The 23,203-nt window shown below is 38.7% G+C and overlaps 1 protein-coding gene across 5 annotated transcripts; it reads right to left on the reverse strand.

Annotated features, from left to right (window-relative positions):
* Positions 1–1,271: 1,271 nt before the first annotated feature.
* CASP7 (caspase 7) lies at positions 1,272–22,970 on the reverse strand. 5 transcript variants are annotated; one of them, XM_065066982.1, is made up of 8 exons: positions 22,701–22,941; positions 21,972–22,093; positions 20,847–20,959; positions 5,822–5,970; positions 4,810–4,938; positions 4,162–4,337; positions 3,524–3,662; positions 1,272–2,862 (listed from the first exon to the last, which is right to left on the reverse strand). In XM_065066982.1, exons 3-8 carry the CDS (start codon positions 20,957–20,959, stop codon positions 2,639–2,641), a joined length of 930 nt encoding a protein of 309 aa, XP_064923054.1. In that variant the 5' UTR covers positions 21,972–22,093; positions 22,701–22,941; the 3' UTR covers positions 1,272–2,638. The 5 variants fall into 5 exon arrangements, with proteins under 5 accessions (XP_064923054.1, XP_021151153.2, XP_005508241.2 ...); XM_021295478.2 differs by lacking the exon at positions 22,701–22,941 and adding an exon at positions 22,388–22,625; XM_005508184.3 differs by lacking the exon at positions 21,972–22,093 and having other exon boundaries at positions 22,701–22,970.
* Between the last annotated feature and the right edge of the window lie 233 nt (positions 22,971–23,203).

Below are 23,203 nucleotides of genomic sequence, written 5' to 3' on the forward strand. Positions count from 1 at the left end.
GGTAGAATTCCTGTGCTCCTTTGTGCCACACTATCACCTTTTTCCAGGAAAGCTCCTCTCTACCAGGAGATCTCTTGGAAGTGCTGAGAGTTGCCTTGTTGGCTTGGCCGTTAGACCCCTGAAGAGCTTCAAACAACACCACTACTTTGCTTCTTTTCTTAGACAGACAGCTACCAGTTCATCTATTAGTTGGAAATTCCCAGCCTACCTTTATTTAGTGTCTGTCCTGGTAAATGTACAAGAAAATCTGATAAAGACCCACTCTGTCCAGGTTTGTTTTTGTTAGACATCATGTCCAAGAGGGCAAATAGCTTTTCCTGCTCTCAGAGGAAACTCACAAATGCTAACTCCTCTCATCCTTTCTTGGCAGTGCCTTGTAGGCTAGACCAGGGACTATTTCTAGCAATTTTTATATTTTCTCAATGCTTCTAAGCTAAAATAAATTTGCTATAGCTTTTTTAAAATAAAACATCATTCCTAAAGAACTTTTAAGAAAAAAAAGCACTTCTCAAGAGGAAAGGTGCTCCTTACCTCTTACGCTGTTACATTCTTTGGCATTATTTTAAATGACCTGTTTCAGAGCCCCTGCTTGCTGCTTTTTTGTTCCGAAGACTCTCTGGCTTCAGAGCTGCAATGCACTTCAATAAGAGGATAGTTTTGGAAACAGGGGAATACTGTTAAAAGAAATTTTGAACCAGGCTAAACCTTAAGCAAATAAACACTAATGAATGAACTATAAAGTCATGAAAGAGCTTCCAGACTAGTAACAAATGCTGAAATTTTGACTGGACATACGGTTGGACTTCAGGATCTTATAGGTCTTTTCCAACCTAAATGATTCTATGATTCTGTGACACGTTTCTCACGGTAAAACAGGAATATCTCTAAAGCCAGAAAATAGTTTAAGATGGAGCTATTTGCCAGAAGTAACAGGAAGAACATTTCCATATGAACTGCTAGACCACTGTACAGTTTACTAGATAAACACATCTTATACACAGGGCAAGATTAAGTTCTGGTACATCAGGATACTTCCATTAAAATATTTTCAATAATTTTGGTTTACTCTAAAAGAAGAATTGGTCTGCCTAACCCAAGTTGCCCAAAGCCAGCTTACTTTTCTAAGCTTGCTTTTCAACTCACACTTTAAACCTCACCTTGAAAAGAGGCTGAAGATCATCTGCATTCTCAGCTGAGAAAGGTTTTGGGATGTATTTCCGTTGGTTTTCACTTCACCAGACTGAGTGACAAACATGCAGACACCCATAGGCAATTTTTTAAAAATGTCTTTATTGATTCTGTGCTCAAGACATCCATTAAAAAACCCCTGTAAATCTGACTTATGAAAAAAATATATGCCTTACTATGCCACAGTATTTGTAAGAAAATAAACTTAACAATTTAGTAACTTGGCTTTAATAGTATGCATTTATTTTCTTAGAAGATTTCAAAATCATAGAGAGTACATTACCTGGGAAAAGAATGAACAACTAATCATTCATCAGTTTAACCAAGTCATTAAACTTATTTTTTTGAGCTAGTTACCAACTTTAAAGAGAATATAAAAAGTAGGAATATAAACATCACCGACCTAACTCCAATATACAAAATCAAGACCACACAATAACTAAAAAGGCACCTCTTGTTTTTGATTCAAGTAAGTATTCCCAGTCTTCGCAAAATTCCTCACAAACAGAACCTATATCGAAACATACATTTTCCCTGCAATATATAACTCTATCATTTCAACATGAAATTTTAATGTTTTATAACAAAGCCTTGGCATTAACTTTCTGTTGGTTCAAAACTTCTGAATCAAGAAGCAGGCATTTTTTGTTTCTGCAGGCAGAAAAACGGCAATACCACTGTTTCAGGATGTTCTTCCAGTTCCTCTCCATTTGCAAGGCAAAAATCTTTACAATAGCACTTTAATAAGGCAAAATCCAATTACAGTTTGCCAATCTTCTACAGAGATTTTCAATGTGATTTTTCTGTTTGTTACATTTCCATATTATTCAGGTAAACCACTTACAAATATTGATTTTTTTATTTATCCATCTTATGCTAGAGTCATAACTAAGTAAATTGACTTCCAGATTAAGCACGGAACAACCATTAGTGTTCATGAATAATGTTCATAAAAAGGGAATTAATATATTCAACTAAGAAACTCCCTTTCAAATAGCTACAAACTGTTTAGTCATTGTACATACCCACAATATGATGGTCTTTGGAAATATGCAAGGAAGTTATGGTTCCATGAGCTAGCAGTGAAAAAAAAGATAGAGTCTCACTATTTAATGTTATTGTTCTTAATTTACAATCTGTTTTCTGGAATAAATCTTTATGGGTCAGGTAGCTATCTGAGAACATCTTCAGTAGCCATAAATCATGACAGCCACACTAACGGAAATAAAGGTACAGTAATTAGAATTAGCTGTCAGGTTGGCCCACAGCATTTATTTCTTCTTTAAAATCTTGTATATTGTCCATCCATCAGATACCTCAGCTTATACAATGTAAAAATCTAGTGTAATTACACCTCTGATATTAAAACTGTGTTACTTCAGTTTATAATCAAATGCCCACCCAAAACCATATCCTGAACTTTCATCACTGGCTGCATTAAAATACGCATTCAGAAGTAAAGCTCCTTAGTGAGCATAGAGACCACGCAGGGAATCTGCTTCTTCTCACTGAAGCGTGGATCATCAGACTGTGATTCAAAATTGGTGGCAACAACATAGTTGACCCGTGTGAGGATCTGCATGATCTCAAGTTGTTTTCCATGCTCGTTCAGCACAGAGCACAGAGACTGCACAAACCAGGAGCCTCTTCCAGGATTCCTCCAGGAGTAATAACCTTACAGGAAAGACAGATAAGAAAGTACATGGGGTTATTCATCCTCTTTTTTCTTATTATCTTGTGCTGAAGAATGGAATGGCAGAGAGATGTGTACTAATAATTTGTGTGAAAGCTTCTGGGCAGAGAGATGCACACAGAGAAAAAAAAATACACACAGAGAAAGCTTAATTCTTATCACTTGTGTCATACATCTTCCTTCACTAAAGTGAAGAATAATGTGTATTATCTTTCCAACCCTCACAATACTACAATACCATTCTATACTTTTGCATTTGGGAAACTGCAAGAAGTAAGATTTCATGTTTTTCCTCTCTAAGAATAAGTAAGTTCTGTGCTGTAACTGTTCCTGCTTTCATCACATCTTCAACAGACTCGCTAAATTGGGACAGGGAGGGACAGGATTCCCAGAAAACAGTACTGCCTTTGCTACCTGTCATGTTTGTGTCTTCTCATCTGCTGAATTTGGGCTTTCTCCTGTTTCCGCTATAGCTCGTGTAAAAGGGGTGGATACAACACACTGGCCCAACATACACTGGGCCTTATAGTGTTTCGTCCATCATCATACAATGTATCATCAATGAGGGTCGGTCTCCAATCAAGTAAATATGGGTGGTAAGTTTTTAGGCTTCTATCCCCACTCTGACCCCCTTTTCTTTACCTGGCACTGTGGAATATGCAAACAGGAAATCTGCTTCTACTGGGATCTTGTATCTTGGATTGGCATCTGTTTCCAGAGTGTCATTTGCAGGTCCAGAGTCCGTTTGTATCCCTTCATCAAATTCAGAGCCTCTGCATGCCTGAAAGCAGCAAAGACAAAGAGAACTTGCCCAATAAGGAGAAACAAGGTGTTATAAGTATTCATTAACATTTTTTAAAGGATACAGTTTTAAGCAGTACTTTGCATGTATTAGAAGCAGAAATGCATTTCTAGCAGAAATCTAATTGTTCAGTGATAAAGTTACTAGCTTACTAATTTTAAAATATACATCCCATACAGTAAAGGGAGGTAATGGTGTTGCAGACTGTAGATCTCGGTGGATTGTCAAAGTGCCAAATCATCATTAGCTTATTCTAACCATGGTTAATTTTACTATTCTAGAGTCATCCTCAGCATTCAGTTATTATACAATGTCTTGCGTAGCATGACTGTGGACATTTTCTTTACAGTGGACTACACATTGTCTTTGGTTCTTGGTGCACTGCTGTAGCATATTTCACAGAAAAGAGCAGACAACCAACATCGCATGTTTTCCCCACTGCAGCAGCAGGATACTATATTTACCTTAGAGCTATTACCTGAATGAAGAACAACTTGGGTTTGCCTATAAGGCTTTTACACTTGTCTCCTCTGAATAGCGCAGTCAAACTCTTGATAGCCATGGGTCCGTCAGTGCCATAGATGAGACCTTCTTCCCCATGGCTTAGAAGGATACAGGCAAAACAAGCAGCATCACTGTGGTTCTCCTCAGCAGCTGCAAATCAAATACTGCTTAGCCAAAAGGAAACAACATTTTAAACAAAAATTGTAGTTAGCAAACACATTTTTCTAAAGACTAAACATACACTGCCCCTTTCCTGGAAGGCATAAGGAGGAATGGATAAAGATGACACAACCCACCTTTTACTAACGTGATGAGTACCTTAAATACATGAATGCATCCTTCACTTGACTCTGAGTCCAGCCCACTGGAGCCAACAGGCTGGACTCTTATCTAATGTGACAAGGCACTTCACTTAATATGGCAAGAAAACTGTATTTCTGAATTGACGCTGGAGGAAGAGGTGGGGAATTAAGCCTAATCCGTTCAGAAACCAAATCCTTCGCTATGGATAATTGTGCGTAGGGGGGGTTAAGCAATTTGTTCTAATTTAACCTGTTCTGAGCAAGGGGCAGATTCAGTGACTTCCATGGGTATTTTCCACTCTATGATTCTAAATTTTTACCTTGCTTCAGTAATTTTTCCATATCATCACGGCTTCTGTCATTGTATGTGTGAACATCAAACCCCAAGTTTCTAAAACTCTTTGCTAGATCTCCAGCATCTTTATCAGTGCCATTGCGTGTACCCATTCCTGCCAGAAAACAAAGAATATGGTTGACTGCACATCACACAATTCAAAATAATTCACGTGTTCAAGGGTAAATTTTTAGGTTTATAATTAAGAAACATAAACAATGTCATGGTGACAGGATTTTAAAGTAATCCTCTAACAGCATTCTCAGCATTGAGAACAAATTGTGAGATTTGTTTTAATGCAAAATAATGCAAGGTTCAACGTTAATGCATACCCTAAAAATTGTTGGCCTGCCTCCAACACCTTGCAACACAGGATGTCTGTGGATGATTCTATCTCCTTTTGGTTACACAGTGTAACATACACACAAAGCACTCCAAGGAAAATCTGTTGAAAAGTCCCTCTGATACCCACATAAAAGAAACTGATGTAAATTCTTCGGACTAAACACTTAAGTTAGCGTATTTGCCAAGTGTATAGGAAAAGACCTATAAAGTTGCCTATAGCACAAGTATCTGTCTGCTTTGAAACTGTACCTGGTCTGAAAAGTTAAACGCAGGAGTGTGAACTGAGTACAGCTACAGCTATTAACTTTTGTAGCTCGTGGCTGCAGCTCAGGGACAGAGAAGTTATAACATGGGCTGCAGATGCCAAAGTTCAAATTTTAACAACACATCCTTAAATTCTGGGACAAAGGTTTAGTTTGAAGTTGGTAGAACAAAGTGAAGTGCTCTCTGAAACATATACTGCAAAGAAGCTGCAAAGAGCTGCTCTAATACGAGAGTTAAAGAACAGGAATAAATTGTAGGAACAACTGTTTATCAAAAAAGATAAACAAATTCATTAAAATTCTATGTCCTAAAAATAAATTGCTTATTGATTAATGAAAATATAAAAATTCTCAAGTCTGTAATGAGTATCATCAAGGCAAGAACATTACCTGTTTTGTCTTCAAAATTTTTGTTGTTTATAATAATACATTTGCCAACCTTCTTGTAATCCATTTTATACTGGAATGTGGGTGTAACAATTCGGTACTGATTACTGAGAGAGGACTTTGGCTGTTCTTCTTTTCCATTCTTGTTTTTTCTAGGTGAACCAAACAAAAATTGTTGTTAGTGGCCCAGTCACATGCAGTGTGCCTATTTATCTTAATTCAAACTATTTGGGAATCCCTACCCAATGTTCTTTTTCTTCTCTAATGTTTGTTTTCTTCCTTCATATTTCAGATTGAGCCACAAAGATCTTGTGATTTCCATGAAGTGATGCTGGTATGCAATTGGATTCTGATGATGGTAAAATGACTCTAGAGGGAATTGCAGCCAACAGTGGTAAACACAGATCCTGACCCACAGATTAAACAAGTGGCCTAAACACAGAGTCAAGCTGGCAATAATCTTTCATCAGCTGTGGTTCTGGACATATTTTACTGTAAATAATTCATGGAAGGATAGACACATCTCCCTTTATAATTATTCCAAGCACAAGAAGATACACAGTTTACCCAAGGGTGTGATAAGAGTTGTTTATTAAATCACTATCATCCCTAAATTCTTTGAAGATTAAGACCCAGCAGTAGGTAGTTTCTGCTGATATAGGTTATAGATGTGAACAGGTCATGTGTTAATTTGGATTGCCAAACTGCAGTCTGAACCTATACAAAAAACTAATCAAATTTTAGTGAAATCATCAATACCTGAACCTCACTTCAAACCAAAATGAGCTATAAATATTCTCAGTTAATCTGACTGTGTATCTCTGTTAATATGACCTTTCTGCTATGTGCAGGAGTCTTAGATTGGATTAGAAAAAGATGCAAAGGGATAGCACAGACATTACTCAGCACGGTTTTATGAAATGCAGGCCCTGCTTGACCAACCTCATCTCCTCCTATGACAAGGTGACCCACTTGGTAGATGGTGGAAAGGCTGTGGATATTGTCTAGCCAGACTTCAGCAAAGCCTTTGACACCATTTCCCTCAGCATTCTCCTGGAGAAAGTGGCTGCTCATGGCTTGGACTGGCATACGCTTCGCTAGGTAAAAAACTGGCTGGATGGCCAGGCCCAGAGTTGCAGTGGATGGAGTCAAATCCAGTTGGTGGCCCATAGTATTTATTGCTGCTGTCTGAGGGGAAAACATAACCTACTTTTGCAGCACAAATAACTGTATAATACAGTTCGTTTTTAACAAAATTAGATTTTTCCTATAATCTCAATTAATTTAAGTACTTTCACTATTCTCACTCTGACATCTTTCTAAAGAATTATTAAGCTATTTGCTTCAATAATAGCCTGTAGACATGGGATTGCTGCAAATTGATTAAATGTTGTTTAGGTAATCTCCTTTCTTACCTTCCTGATTTAACAATTGTTGTCTTTTAGCTTCAAGTGTCTTCTTTTTTATTACTAAAGGACAAGACTAATTGGAAACTGCAACAAACGTTCTCTAGATGGATTCATAATGTTTAAATGCTACTGCAATTCTATGTTCAAAAAGCTTCTTCTCTTTCAGTGTCCTCCTGTTCAAAGGGCCAAATTAAATAGCTGCACCCGGCAGGATTTCTCTGTGCTTTTTCACATGTGACCATCCTAATATCACCTCCTCTGTCAGACTGCTCTTAGAGACTACAAAACAAGATATTGAATCATATGCACTTGAGGCTTTTGGCCAATGCTCTGGAAGTACATTTTTTTCTGGTAAATTGCAAGTATTGGTATTCTCCTTGCATACTGCTTCTTGAGGGCTCTGGGAGCAATAATTACATACGCTTTGCCTCAAGAAAATATTTCAATCATTTTAAAGAATTATCTGCAGCTGTATGATGTTAATATTACATTTGACTTTCAAAGAGATCTTGCATTCTTATTTTAGCCTAAAATTCCCCCTGGTCTTACATCACTAGGCAGCTCTTTGGCAAAGACAGAAAAAGAAATTTCAAAACAACAAATAAGCACTCAGGTTGATGAAGAGGCTGATTTCCTCAGCCAACACTGGATTCAAGTTTCTACAGATTTATGTGGCTTCACCGGCTTCCTGAAAAAGCTGTATGACTAACACTGGGTGTTACACACAACAGGATGTTTACAAGCGAATTGTACACAAATTTCTGTTTATGTCCAACACACAAACAGTTGTGAACACTCGGGACAGATCCACATGAGCACAACAGTATGAAGTTTGTACTCTCTGTTCTCCTAAAGTGCTTTAAGTGATCTAATTCTAGTCCAGAAGTCACGCAGCCACGTTAGCCCCCAAAAAAAGCCTCAATGAAAATAGCAGCTGGGGTTAACTAGCATAATAGTGTAGCCAACTCAACTTCTCTGAAATGATTTAACTTTGGAGTTCAATAGTTTGTATTCATTCATGCAGAAATACTTAGGAGTTTAAGGGAGGTAGCTATTACTGCTGGTATTCCCCAAGGTACACCAGAAGCTCTGTGCCGGTAAATGCCCCAGATAAGCCTTGCCAGCACACCTAACTCTATCATTTCCCCATTCCGTTACAGAGGACAGTGTGGTTTTGTTCTAACGACTCCTTTCAAGCTCAACAGGCTAAGACGATACTAAGTGACCAGGGCACGCTTTGTAGGGTTACGCCTATCGCTTCTTTACTGGCAGAAAACAAAAAGTTCCAGAAATCTTTTGATGTCTGTCCAAACTGAACAAAGAGGGAAGCAGAGACTGTGGAGTTTACATATCCTGGGCCTGCAGTCCAGAGAGGAACTGTTTTTGGAAGATTCTGTTTGTTGTGCCAACATAGTGCAATATGGGAATTGCCTGGCTGGACTTAACTGATGGCATAAGGTCCAACTCTTCAGTTTCAACAAGCTAAATCAGACCTTGTAGTAATGACTAATAAGGTGATAAATATGTAATAATCAGTCCATAAGGGAAAAGCCCTGTCAGTGACAGTCTGGCTTATGACTGAAAGCCTAAAGCTTTCCAACTAATTTTTTATTTTCTGGGCTTTGAACTGGACACATGTTAATATAAATGTTTACTGCTGTTGTTCTTACTAAGTGTTCTAATCACCATATTTTCCAAAAGGGTTTCCACAGGTTAGTTATGGGCTGTTACATAACGTTTTAACTATTTGCCCTCAGTTTTATTTCATTCTTCTTCTCTGACATCCAGTATCTTTAATTTCCCCCTTTTGAGATTTAAACTTGCCCAAACTAAATAGAAACTTCAATTTCATGACTGTTTACTCTTTCTTTGGCTTTTAATTAGAGCTGTGCAGTAACTCCCCACTTCATTATTACTCACTGATCTTTCCCTTAGACAGAAATATTCTTCCTATCAGGGCTCTCACATATTTCATCCTCTCTCCCTTTGGTCAAGAGGTCAGCAAAACAGAAACTCCACTCTGGCACCCTCATATAGCTTGCGCATTTTCACCCCTACTGTGTCCCTAAATGCAGCCCTTAGGCTTGACAGCAGCATGACTGTGAACATGATTTCGAGTCCAGACTCAATCGGCATCAACTATGGGAAAATCATTATTATCAACTTCTCACTTTTCAAATATGAAATTAAAGTTACCCATAGCATTTATCATTTTGTGATTGAACTTTTAAATAGTAAAGGCCAAATTTCTTCTTATCACCACCAGTGGCTAAAATTCTGTCAAAATCAATGGAGATACATTATTGCACCAGTAGTGAACTTGATTGTCTACAGGACTGCTACTTATCACAACAAACTTCCTTTTCTGTTACACTTTGGGTAAATTATTATTTCAGTATGTATGGATATCAAAATTTGAGGATAAAAATATCATTGTTTATATTTAGCTATACCTAAAGATTATTTTCAATAACAATACTACAGAAAGCAGTATCTCTTAGCAGTGGAGATTTCCTCTCATTTGGCTTCCTTTCTACTGGGATTTCCTGCACTTTGCTATTGTATATTATGACATACCAACATCCTAAGAATCCATGTGCAGGGGATGGATCTCCTTGTGTGTTACAGTCTCTCATCATCTCTCTCACCAGCTCCAGCCAAGCTCTGGGGCTTGAGTCTGTCAGCCCTCCAGAGTAACTCATGTTTCAGCGAGAACCAGCTGCTGGACTTCAAGTTCAGCATGATACGTTTCCATGGGGAGGGTCTTCATTTTCCATCACATTACATAACTAATGTCAGCTGTGCAGTTTGGTATTTACTACCGTTGTGTAACGGCCAGTGACTGTAAAAAAACCTTCTGCTCTAGGAAAACTGGTCTGCCGCAACAACACGGACTCCCCTTGGAACCCTATCTGCATAATGCAGGGAAAGTTTGCAAGAGAACAGTGGATGAAAGGAAAACATTAAGAAGAAAGTGCAATCTCTAGGGTAGAAACTGTTACACCAATCCATTGACTAAACCTCAGCATTAACAATTATTAAAAAGAGGATGATAGTAACTGACAGACAATAGAGTTCTTCTGAAAATGAGTTGCTTGGCCTTAAAAGCAATTTGACATTTAGCATACAGAAGAAATAGCTCTCCCTGGGAAAAAAAAAAAAGTCACTGAAATAGCCATATAGCCATATGGGCAGAGGATTAGATGAATAAAGGCAAATCCACAATCACCACTTCTCAGTCAAAGGATGGGAGGAGTTTCCTATTTGTTTTTTTTCCTGTTTGTTTTTCTCAGAGGAAATTAATGTCTTATCAAAATGAACTCTAAAGATGATATTACAGAGGGATATCCAGGCTTTCAAAAGAGCTATAATCCCTTTCTCTCCCAGGAAAGTTAGGGACTTTTGTTGCTGTACTGAGAAATGTAAGCAGATAAAAAAACCTCTACAATTATGATACTATTCAATTTAAGGAAGCTGACATTCAGAAGTGGGTAGAAAAAGCTAAGCTGTTCACATTCATTTCTTTTGGAAGTACATAAACAAAAAAGAAGAGAACTGTCTTACTCTCAGTCTATGAAGTTCAGTAAATTTGGGCTTTACTTGATAAAGAATAAACCAGAAGATTGTGATAGTTCTTTCTCTGGCACACTTCTTTAATACAATGTGCAACCATATATCATTTTTGAATAACTGATAACAGATGCCTGTTAAAAAGAGAATTTGCCTTCAAAAACATGCTGTCTTTACAGAACACATATCTCAGAATCCCTTCTAGAGTCCCCATGCTATTTGGCATTGGACAATCGTTTTATTCTAGTTTCCATCGCGCTGTCAGCCTTTCTGTTGGCACAGGCAAGAAGACTGTAGCTGTGGTACAGTGACAAAGTCCACAGTACAAATCTTCTCAGGTAACCCATCAACATCCACCAGAACTTTCATACACTTAATGTTGTGGGATGTAAGGTATCTTAAAACTGTAGTGCTCTTCGTTCTATTGCATACAACGGAGATGTTTCCCTCCTGACTTTTACATTTGGGGACCTCTTTAAAGGCTTCATTTGAATGAACTCCCCATTGAGTTACAATACTGTGGAATAAGTGTGCAGGACAATACATTAGTTTTAAGATCTCTGAAGAAACTTGCCTAGCCTGTAATGCTGATTTAATCTTATGCAGTTTGTGTGGTTCTACGATGCTCTTTCTGTCAAAAACTCCCCACTCCTTCAATTATTTCATGCATCATATAAATAATGTTTGTGACTACTGCTCATCACAAGTGCTAAGTTTGCCCTCATGGGGAAAAATCCTGGATTACCTTTTTTTTTTTTTAACAGAATGTTAAAGGATAGACAGGAAACAATGAAAATGCAAAAAGGATTGTGTTTGAATTCATAAAGCATCACCAAGCTATGTGTAGTAAAACTGAGTGTGCTGGAGACCAATTCAGAGTTATTCTTCCAAAAGAAGTCAATAGGAAACAGAGTTCATAAATCAAACACATCAAGTTTCAATATTTTGTTCTATGCTTCTACCTTAGTCTCAATAATTAGTGGTCTAGTCATACGTCTGATGCTTTCTCATGATCACGCACTAATATGTCTTACTCCCACATAACCTTCTCTCCAAACTGCCAGCTTTAATACTTTTATCCAGGTTTAATACTTTTATCTAGACTAATTTCACCATATATAGTACACCTCTAATTACTGTACACTCTCCTTTTTTTCCTCTTGAAACCTCTTGGCAATAACAAGCAAAAGACACTTGTTAAACCTGACTAGAGCTTTTTAGATCTTAAGTTCTTTAAGGCAGACTCTTTGTTCTCTGTCAGATCCGTTTTGGCAAAGTGTCACACAGATTTAGAGCTGCATGCAAATAATGGATTATCCTGTTGCCTTTTCCCATTAATATTGCATCAGGTTGGCAGTGCAGCAACATTTCTGGACAAGAAGAGTGTGTCACTACTTGAATTGTCTTTCATAAAAATGAATAGACACATGCTGTGGACTGTGGAGTTGTCACATGCAGGGACAGTAGTTGGACTCGATCCTCGCGGGTCCCTTCCAACTCAGGACATTCTATGATTCCTTTATAGTTAAAAATAAAAAAACAAATGAGGACTAAGCATTAACCATAAGGCTAGACCAAATACTATAACTGTATTACACTGCATTTGATGGTGTGACCCTGGGTCACACACTAAGGCGGCACAGAATCACACAGAACCACAGAATGGTTTGGGTTGGAAGGGACCTCTGGAGATCATCCAGTCCAACCCACCTGCTAAAACAGGTTCACCAGAGCAGATCGCACAGGAATGTGTCCAGGTGGGTTTAGAATGTCTCCAGAGAAGAAGACTCCACAACCTCCCTAGAACACCAAGTGAAGCCTACGATAAACACTAACCAGAGCTGCTGCAGAAGACACTGACGTCTGGGAGATCCCAATTCTATTTTCAACCTGACTGTCACACGCTATGGACTCACAAACCTTTCCTCCTGAACACACCCCAAAGGCAGGTGCAATTTCCATCTCTCTCTTTTCAGACAGATAACACTTTACTAAGGACTCTTTTGAAAGAAAATAATAGTAAATCAATAAAAGAAATAATATCCCTTACAACATTTTTTTAAACAAAGGTTACTCAGGCTTCAAAACTATGTGCCAGGAGATAGAAGAGTTTCATAGTTGAAGCAAAAATCTCCTGAGGAAAAAGGGGCAATACTAATTATATAGGAGGAAATTCAAGTAAATGTTGCTTACTAGAAATTTCCCTACTAAAAGTTATTAGCAAATGACTGATGACTTTGATAGAGTAGCACCAACAAAACAACCAGGCCTTAGAAGGCTATTTTTAAGCATTCTCCAGATAAATGTAAAAAGAAAATTAAATAAAAATTACTGAATATTAAAGTCAGAATCTTTTCAACGTAATAGAAAGTCTTCATTTAGAAGACAGAGGAAAAAATGGTCCTACAAAAATGAACATAAACGTTCCCCAAAAAGCATCTAAACATATTATGGAATGGAGATGTCTTACACAGGAGACATGAAAACTGACAGCTGCAATTTAGAATAGCAACCAAAACCAACACGATACAATACAAAAAAACCCAGAACAGTTAAACACAAAGACTAATAAAACTGTCCTAGACTTCTGTTCCCTGTAATGGTCTTGTTTTGTCTGTTAAACAGATTTTAAATTATGGTGAAACATGCCAAACATATTCAAAACTTACTTTTGTTCTTACTACGACATATATAGCAGCACCACTATAGGCTGTGCAAAAAATCTGCAAAAGAAAATGTTTTAATTCTTTAAAATAAATCTTGGCATTTCCCTAAGTTTCCTGTGGCAGAATATATCACCTCCAACGGTTGAACACAGGCCACTAAAATATTTGCTAAGACTATACGCTTGCTATGCTTTGCTCAGTTAACTTGATAAAAAGAATTAAACAAACCAAAATGCTCACTTGCAGGGAGATGTTTTTTACCTACCACTTAGTTGTGCTCTGGATGGAGAACTGAGTGTGAATCCTGCTTCTGCTGTTGAACAACTTTGGGAAAGTAACTCCATATCTCTAGGTCTTAGATTTTCCGTTACAAAATGGAGCCTAAACAAACTTATTTCATAAAACGACTGCAGATCTCATGGCTTCTTTCCAGGGGTAACATAAACCATAGAATTAATTTAAAATACACTATTTTGCATATTTGTACAATGTTTAGGCCCAGAACGCGTGAGGTAGTTTACTGTCACGTCTCTTGGAAAAACATGTTTGAAACAAAGGCATTCCAGCTGTCCGCTTTGAAGGTTTGCGGTGAAGCTCAGTCCAGAAACAAATTCCTATCTTTGGTGGCTGCACATTAGCTTCCCTGAAGAGATAAAGCTGCGAGTACCTGCACACAACTATAGAATATCAACTGCAAAAAATGACAGTGTTGCAGCCCACAGGTATTTCCCCAAAGTATATTATAGCCCTAAAGGCCTCTGGGGCCTTGGTTTAACAGTCAAGATATCACAGCTCATCACATTGCAGCTACTCATGTGAACTACAGCAATAGCTATTTGTATGTTCCTTTGAAACCACAACCTAAAGTGTATAAGCTTGAATCACAACAAGGCCTCGCGTACCACAGAACTTCACAACTGCAAGTCTCAGAAATGAACAAAATCAGCAACATGCTAATTGCAGGAACTGCCTCACCTGAGTGTGAGCACACTTCTCATTGGATCTCTTGCAGAGCCAACCACAAACCCTTATTCAGTAGTTCCTACAAATTTGCAGCTTCTGTTTAACCTGCAGAACATCTTTTAGATTTCTATCCAACCTTAAATCACTTAAAGATCCATTTACAGATCCATTGGATCCATATATGAATTCTTTGCTTACAAAAAGTGCCTCCTATCTTCTGATTTTCCATCACCTATATATTTGTATAGTACACTAGGTATTTGTATAGTACAAGCAAATTATCTTTCAACTATTTAATTAGACAAACTAAATACATTTAAAATCCCTCATTATAAGACAACTTACAGATTCTGAGCTACTCTTGTAGCTTTTCTGTCCCATTTTAGTTTCAGACACTTCTCCGAATAGGGTGCAGAATCTTCCCTAAGAACTTGGAAAATACAGAAACCCAGTCCCAGACAGCTGGAAACTCACTGTGTAATGAAAGAAGTTGAGCTGTTTGGAACAGCAAATCTCAGACTACAACTTCTGGCATAGTTTGAGTATTATGTCTATCCTTGCAGTTCTGATAGTTACATCTAAATATGTCTTAATCTCCTTTTAACTATGTGTTAGTAATAGCCTTAATATAATTCAAATCAAAATCATGGATGCAATTTTTTTTATTACAGAAAACCGAAGCATATGAAGCACACTGGGGCTAAGCCAGCTACACTTTGTAAAAAAAAGTTTCAACACAGACTATTATGTCTAATATTGTCCATATTTTGCAATAGTTTAAAAAAAGAGAAGAGAAAAAATAAGAAAGTAGCTGCACTTAATATTTTAAATATCAGTTTTGTGGTGTAATGCCTGCAGCAGAGAGGACCAAAACAGAGTAAGTTCTAAACTCTTAACCATCAATTTGTAATTAACCTTCAGCTTCCTAGTGAACTGCATGGTAATTGCTGTGCAGGCCTCATAATACTCTATGCAACATCATATTCGAATAACATTCAAAAGGTAAAATGTTACAAATAAAGCATATTGCTTGCTGAAAGGCTTTCTGCTCATTTCTAGAAAACGTCCACATACGTACCTTCCATGGGTGTTCTGGAAACTGAAATCTTGCATGATTGTATCCTGGGTAGTATAATGTACATAGGCAATTGCCAAATATACGAAAAAAAAAATGATAAAGCCTCTCTTATCTAACATAGGTACTAAGAACAATTAACAGGTATATATTATTATATGGAGTGCTTGGAAAATGACTCAAAATAAAGCAACCTCCCCCAACTACTGTTTCTCAGAGAATACTATGGCAAGGATTAGCAGTTGCAAGATGCCTGTAGAGTTATAATTAGCTTGATACGAGCACTGACACTAAACTCTTTTAGGGTATTCATTCATGAGATTTCCAAACAGGTGGCAGAGAAGGAAGGAGATAACACTGCACAGTACCTTGGCTCATCATCAAATGGTACTCCACACTGCATCTGAAAACAGCTTCAGCTTGTCTTCAAGAGCAAGTCTAATCTTCTTTGCTACTGCTAGGAGCCCACCATGCTCAGGGCTACATGGGAGAGGGAAACAGGCTGCTTTCTGTGTTCAGGCCCAAAGATTCGCATGTGTCAGCAGTGGGTCACGCTGGACCTTTCCATGGGGCTATTCAAACCCTCGTTGCTCTCACCCTGCAAGCTGAGGTCATGCAGGCCTGACCCACCTTTGCTGACAAGTGGAAAATAGGCTCCCACGGCTCTGATTCTATCATTGTTCCTATGTAACAGCATAGGAAAACACAGCATATCTTGAGATGGAGGTGGGATGGCAGAATTCACTTTGCAATATATCTTTCATCCTTCCCTGGAAACCCAATCCACCACTACTACAATATTATACAATGACTATTTCTAACAAAACAATGCAAATTAGCATGCAAAGTTTACATAACCTCTCTGTATTCTAATTCATAAACTATTTTCTGTATATTAACCCTTAAACAGTTTTATTTTATCATAAATTTGGCTTAATTTGTTTTTTATTCCATTGAAAGCTTAAAAATGACAGTACATATAGCTCTCCTCCAAATTTTGTATGATGACAGCCCAGAGTTTCTTGTACTTAAGGAAATAATTTAATACACTAAAAAGGAATTAGGATACTTGACTCACTGTTGCGATTGCTACAGATACAGTTCATGGATAAGCCGGTGTTTGCTGTGCTTCACATGACAAAGTCTCTAAGGAGACTGGAAACAAATATTGACTGCTGATTAATGAATACTTACACTTTAGACTATTTCAAGATACTTGGGCATTTCCTGAATGGTATATCTAGTAAGCATCCAAGGGAAAGTACATGCACTGACCAAAATTTTCACTAATTGTTAAAACCTCCTGCAGTGTTTTCCAGAAGTTAAGTTCCAGATCTAACAAAAATTGCAATAATAAAAAAACCCAAAACAAAACCAACTAACAAAACCAAAAAACCCCAACCTCTGGCTTAAAAGAGAGTAATGAAAATTGAACACCCCTGTTGCTCTATGATAAAATCTCTTTATTGTCTTCATATGAATTAACTTTGACAGACTATAGGTAACAGAACCTATTGCTTCTGAAATTCTATGTTCAGCGCTTTGAGGGAAAGCACACTGATATTTAGCTTGTGTGAAGCAGAACCCACATACTCCAAACAACATTAAAATTGTATTCTGCTAGACTTTGGAGTTAGGGTAGTAAAAGGAAAGATCACCACCCATTTACAGGACAGACTAAGGTGCACAGTGATTTGCTTAGAGACACTGAGGACATGCGAGGCTGAACCAAAAGCTCAGTTCAGACCTCTGAGTTGCAGCCCAGAGCTCACCTTCAGATAAGGATTCATCAGCTGTTATTCTGTAACAGATATGGATTTTGAATTTTAAAACTGTAAAAGTTATGATAAAAAGATGAGCTATCGTTCAAGGCATCATCTGGATTTGAACACAATTTCAAGGCAGGAACAGCTGATGTTCACGCAGTGGTAGAATCTGGGCTTCCCCACTTTGATGCCCTGTAACCCAAACAAACACTGTATACATGAAAAGAAAACCTATACATCCGTGAATCTTTTTGATCTAAATACTAGTTTACAAACCTGGAAGATATCATAACTATATAACTATTGCAGCTATTGAACTATACTAAATACACACTGATGCTTCCAGCAAACTTTCACATTAATTAAAATGAAAAGTCTCAAACTTTATAGCGACCTGACTTGGCAGAAATAAAGACATTACAGATATCTTGGGTTTGCAGTGCTGAACAGCTGAAGAACTCGGTGATTATACATCAGTGTACTCTACAAGCCTCTCAAATTCCTTACTGGGATTTTGTTGCAATATATTTCATGTTTCTGCATTAAGGGCACTACGGAATCAGAGAGTTTCAATTGGAAGTATTTGCAAGAATTCTTAAATACATATTTAAATTATGTTTTCTGTTTGCAGATGAGAAAGGACTGTAAAACAAGACAGTTGGGCTGGAGTAGATAAAAGTAACCAGAGGACAAATTGCTCCATGCAATTAAATGAGAATAAACCTGGAACCTTGATACTATTAACACCACCACTCTTCTGCACTATGCTTCTTCACTGAAGCCCACAAACAGACATGATTATTGACAGTGCAAGTGGAAGCCTACTGAGAATGGGGATTTTCAGATGCATTTAAAAAACCCCAAAACAACAAAAATATCAAACCACAACAAAACAAACAAACAAACAAAATAAAACAAAGCAAACCCAAACCCAGGGCAACACAAAAAATCCCACCAAACTACTTTTATTAGGAGTAAGAGAAGTCTTAGCTCTACTTAACACAGTGGAAACACAATTTTATTCCATTTCGTGTTACATTATGTTTCCTGGATGCTAAAATAGCTTTGCTGCTATCAATCTCCCTAACAGAGGTCCCCAATAAAAAGACAAAAGATACCAAATGAAGACATTAAATCATCCTGTGGGGAAGCGAGATTATTTTTGAAGCCTCAAAAGTGTAACAGGAGCACATTCAGAACAGAAAAGAAAGATTTCTATGGGAAAAATTCTACTTGTTTCTATCACATAAAAAATTAAAATACACATTTGAGATCCTCAGCTCAATCTTTGCTTAACCATGGTTTAAAATTTCACTGCGTGCAGGCTTGCCGGAGTGTATCCAGCTATTTCTGCTTTCTGAAACACAACTTTTTGCTCAACTCCAGCGCTCCCTAATTTTTGGCCACATTTTTGCAGTACACAAAATTGATACCCTCCTGCCATCTAGTGGCTAAAACCCCCCAAACCAGTCACCGGTGGCAGGTGTTAATTCAAAACAGTTCTTGCAACACTTTTCCCCACCAAACAGCCCTTCCTCACCAACATTAACTCAGTGCTAGCGCTTTTTCAAGGAAAATGAAATACGTAGAAGATAATTGTGCTAAATTGTGGTGCAGCCAGAAGAACCTGCCCACTCCGTGGCTTGTTCTGAGCCTCGTGGCCACTATGGTAAAGCAGGCTCACAGACTTCTCAGAAAGAAATACGTTGTAGTGAATCAGATTATCACTAATTTCTACTTATTGCTCTTGCTAAATAAATCTCTAGACACAACCAGAGAATGGTGAATTGGAGCTGTGAAGCTACTGGAAACAGCTAGTCTTTCTGCACGGCTTTAAATTCAGTTTCGCACTGCTCTGTTCCCTTAAATTAAAATTAATGTGCTTATTTAACTATACAAAGTACTTGTTTTCCTATTGAGCTTATATATTTTAAGTAATAATAAATAAAATATAGAACTTCATTGAAACTACTGCACAGCTGGTAAAAACTGCGTTGCTAAAACAAAACAAGTGACTCTAAAATTGTAGTCAGTCTAAAGCTTTCTAGACAACTTATTTTACAGATATTAATTTGATGTTGCCAAAACGAAGCCATGGCAATCAAGACATAGAGCTGGTTCCAATTAATAGTACATCTGGCCTATTTTCTGGTACTGACTAGTAATGAGTTTTAAGAAAATAAACAAAGAAATCAGATACAGAATATGTTCTCACAGAATATATTTTCACCTAATTTAGGAACATCTTGCACCAAATATTTTTATGTCACTATTCCCACTGGACTTTTCTTCCACAAATATATATCATCTTTTCTGAAATTACTTAAAATCTTGACATCTGCATCTCAAACTGATACATAGATAAATTATTTGAAAAAATTCTTATAGAAAAAAAGTGATAGAACTATTACCTTTCCTTTGGAAATTGTTAACTCTGGGTTGGATAATTTAATATAATATTAGCACATCACCTCTTACAAAGAAGACCAGTTCAGATATTAAAACACAGTTTATAAAGTTTAAAGTAAACCTTTGAAAAATGTTTGGCAAGATTTAGAAACATATTTCACATTGTCTATTTGGCATGACATGATTCTGTTAAAATTAGTAATACGCATACACATTACAAAACATATTTGAGGAACGATAAAATGAGACAAAGTGATTTGCTTAACAGCACATCAGAATTCTTCTAAAACTAAAGCACCTTCACTTCTCTCACAGATTTGTTACCTCCATTAGACTCAAAATAAGCAGCAAAAAATAAAATTATATTATCCATGTACTTTCTCTGAATTCTACTGCTCAATTGAATAGAAAAAAAAACCCTAAAAATCTCTCTATAACTACAATAGTCTTTGTAATAAACACCTTTAACAACACCTTTCTAAATCCATGAAGTTCACAATGTGAAGTAGCCATTTACTGACATTCAACAGCACTTGTAAAGTTTGCCTGTTCATTTTTCATATTCTGCTTTTCCAATCACACCTAGTGTTTTCAGGAGTATAGACAAGCAGTACATAGTTCTCACTTCCTACACATTTAATGAAAGTAAGCTTATGCTTCAGTGAGACTACTATGTTTTAAAATTAAATGCTTTTAATTTAATCTGTAATGGGTTACATCTCCAGACTCAGTGAGGCTGCTTTGTGCTGCAACCTAGATGGCACATCCAGGCTTTAAATCAACTTAAATAGTCAGCAGGGGATTCCAATGATGCAGGAGATCAGCTGAGTCAAATGCAGTAAAATAGATAATTAATGGCATATTTAATTCCCAGCTCCACCAAAGGGCAATGTTTAAGATGAAGGACTATAATTGGTGCTAAATGAACTTAGTGGTCTCTTAACTACCAAATAAGGCTTATAGGAGATACTATAGGTCTCCCTATAGGGAGATACCATATAGAGATGCTTTAAGGTACACACCACATACATTAACCCTATACAACATAAACCAACTCCTTATCCAGACCATCCAGACCTTGTGGACACGGCACACTGAACAGCAAAATCCCATTAGAAGAGTGGTATGACAGCTGATACAACAACAACAGGAACAAAAGTGGTAACTTACTTTCCAAAAATTGAGAATCTGCTACTTCTATCTGGCCTTGCATCAACTACATCACCACAATCTTCATCACCTCCCTCTTGAGTAGAGCGATCAACCTGCTCATCTCCCGACATCTACAAATAAAAGCACAATAATGTAAGCATCCCTCCCTCAATGAATACTATCATTTTAGAAATGCTTCTATAAAACAAACAGTTAAACCAGGTACATGTGAGGTGGTTAGTCAGTTATGTCATATAATACTTCATCAAGTAAGAGCGGGTATAGATTTCTGGTACTTAGATGTTTAGCCATCTATTTTACCTTGTGGCAGTTACCAAATGTGACTTGTCTAATATCACCCTCAATAATGTTATGGTGAAGAATCTTATGACTAACTCCCAGAAATTTTTTCGTGGTCTAGAAAGAAGGATGTTGGGAAGAATGCAAGGACAACTAATATAAAAATATTTGTAATCGCAATTCAGTGCTAAGACACCCAGAGATCTCCTGTGTATTCATGTGAACATATACAGTCAAATGTGCCTAAGAGAAAAAACCCTATATTACCTTCAATGGATGAGATCTTAGGTTTTCATTTCTCTGTTTTGTCTATATCAACACTTAAAATGAATTTTATATTCTTGTCATGATTAATTAATACATGTACAATTGTTAGGGGGAAAAAAACCCCACAACAGCTGTGAAGCATTTCTTGGAAATTAAAAGGTATTTTCATTACATAAAGCAACCTCTTACAGAAATTGCTACACTTCAGCCAATATTTCTTTTGTTACTCCAGTGTAAGCTTGGAGTAACTTCACCCATCTCAAAAGCAAATCAGGGCACTGCTAGACACACACGGCTGAGACAAATGGTCTTTCTCTGAGGTGCCCAATCAGGAAGTTTATTTAGATCATTAAGCTGGCAGAAAACTACAAAAAAATGAGTAATTTTTCTGATATCACAACGACTTGCACCAGCTCAGCACAGGGCGAGAAGACCAACAGAGAAGGCAGCGCCACACTGAGCCACTTGTCCAGCTCCAGCTTTTCATGAGGGAAAGCATCAGCAACTCCTACCCCCTTCCCCATATTTTGGCAGATTAAAATCACTCTTGTAACACATTTACTCAGAAGAGCGCACCTTTACACCCGGTCTGAAAACCACCCTGGTGACCTTGCTCAGAGGCTGCCAGCGCCACCCCCACCGGGTTCCGGGTCACTGGCCGCGAACAGCAGTTCCCGAAAGCTGGGGTGCAGACGTGGCTTTGACAAAAAAAATACATTTTAAAATCATCTTTTAAAAATCTCGAGGAGCACACAGGCCCCAGGTGGGCAGTGAGGCGAAGCAGCCTCACAACAAGGAGGGCACGGCTCCACACTAAGGGAGGTGCAGCCTCACAACAAGGAGGGCACAGCCCCACACCAAGAGAGGTGAAGCCCCACACCATGGAAGGGGCAGCCCCGAGCAGAGGAAACCAGCACCGCCACCGCTTCAGCCGCACACACCGCAAACCCCACTGCAAGTAACTTCTGCCCCCTCTCAGGAAATGGTCTTACGGCCGGTGAATCCACCCGAAGGACCCGACTACCCAGTGCGGGGAGCGCCGCTTCCTCCCACCCCTCAGCCCCCGGGCGTCAGCTGCAGTACAGAGCAGCGGGCCGGGGGTGCCGGCCAGAGGGGACACGAGAGAATACACGGGGAAGTGGGAAGGCGGCGGCGGCTGCTGCTGGAGAGAGGCGGGAAAGGCGGGAAGGCGGCGGGCCGGGCCCGGCCCGGCGCGCAGGGGAGTCGGGTGGAGCGGAGCGGGCTCCCGGGGGCGAGCAGGGAGGGCGGGCGAGGGGCAGGGGCTGGGAAGGGGTCGGGGCTTGCCTTGGCTTGGCGATGGGCTCCGGCGAGGCTGAAGCGAAAGCGAAAGCTGCGGGGTGGTGTTCCGCCGGCCCGGGCCTTCCGCCCGCTGCGGTGGGACTGCGGGCCCGGGCCCGGCCCCGGGGCGGTGGGGCCTCGGCCTCCGCCTTCGCCCGGTACGACGGCCGTGGGCCGGCTGTGGGGCTGGGGGAAGCGAGGGCTCCTCCAGCCCCGCTCCCCGGGCAGGATGCTCAGGTGCTGCCCCGGGCCCTCCTGGCTTCCCTGGCAATGACGACTTCATCGCCTCAAAAAGGAAATTACCGCTTTTTAATAGTTGTGTGCTGTCACACCCTCACGAAAGAAAAGCCTAAAGTGTCGTGGTGACACGAGATTTTCAAGATCTAAGGACATTTTTTTCGCTCGTATAAACTTCAGTGGCATTTCCTTATCTTTCCAATTATTCAGTGTGTTGCATCTCTGCTAATTGTGATATCCCGTTGTGTAGCCATTGCATCAGGCCCAGCAGT

Source organism: Columba livia, chromosome 6 (assembly GCF_036013475.1).
Source record: "Columba livia isolate bColLiv1 breed racing homer chromosome 6, bColLiv1.pat.W.v2, whole genome shotgun sequence".
In the NCBI taxonomy this organism is placed as follows: Eukaryota; Metazoa; Chordata; class Aves; order Columbiformes; family Columbidae; genus Columba; species Columba livia.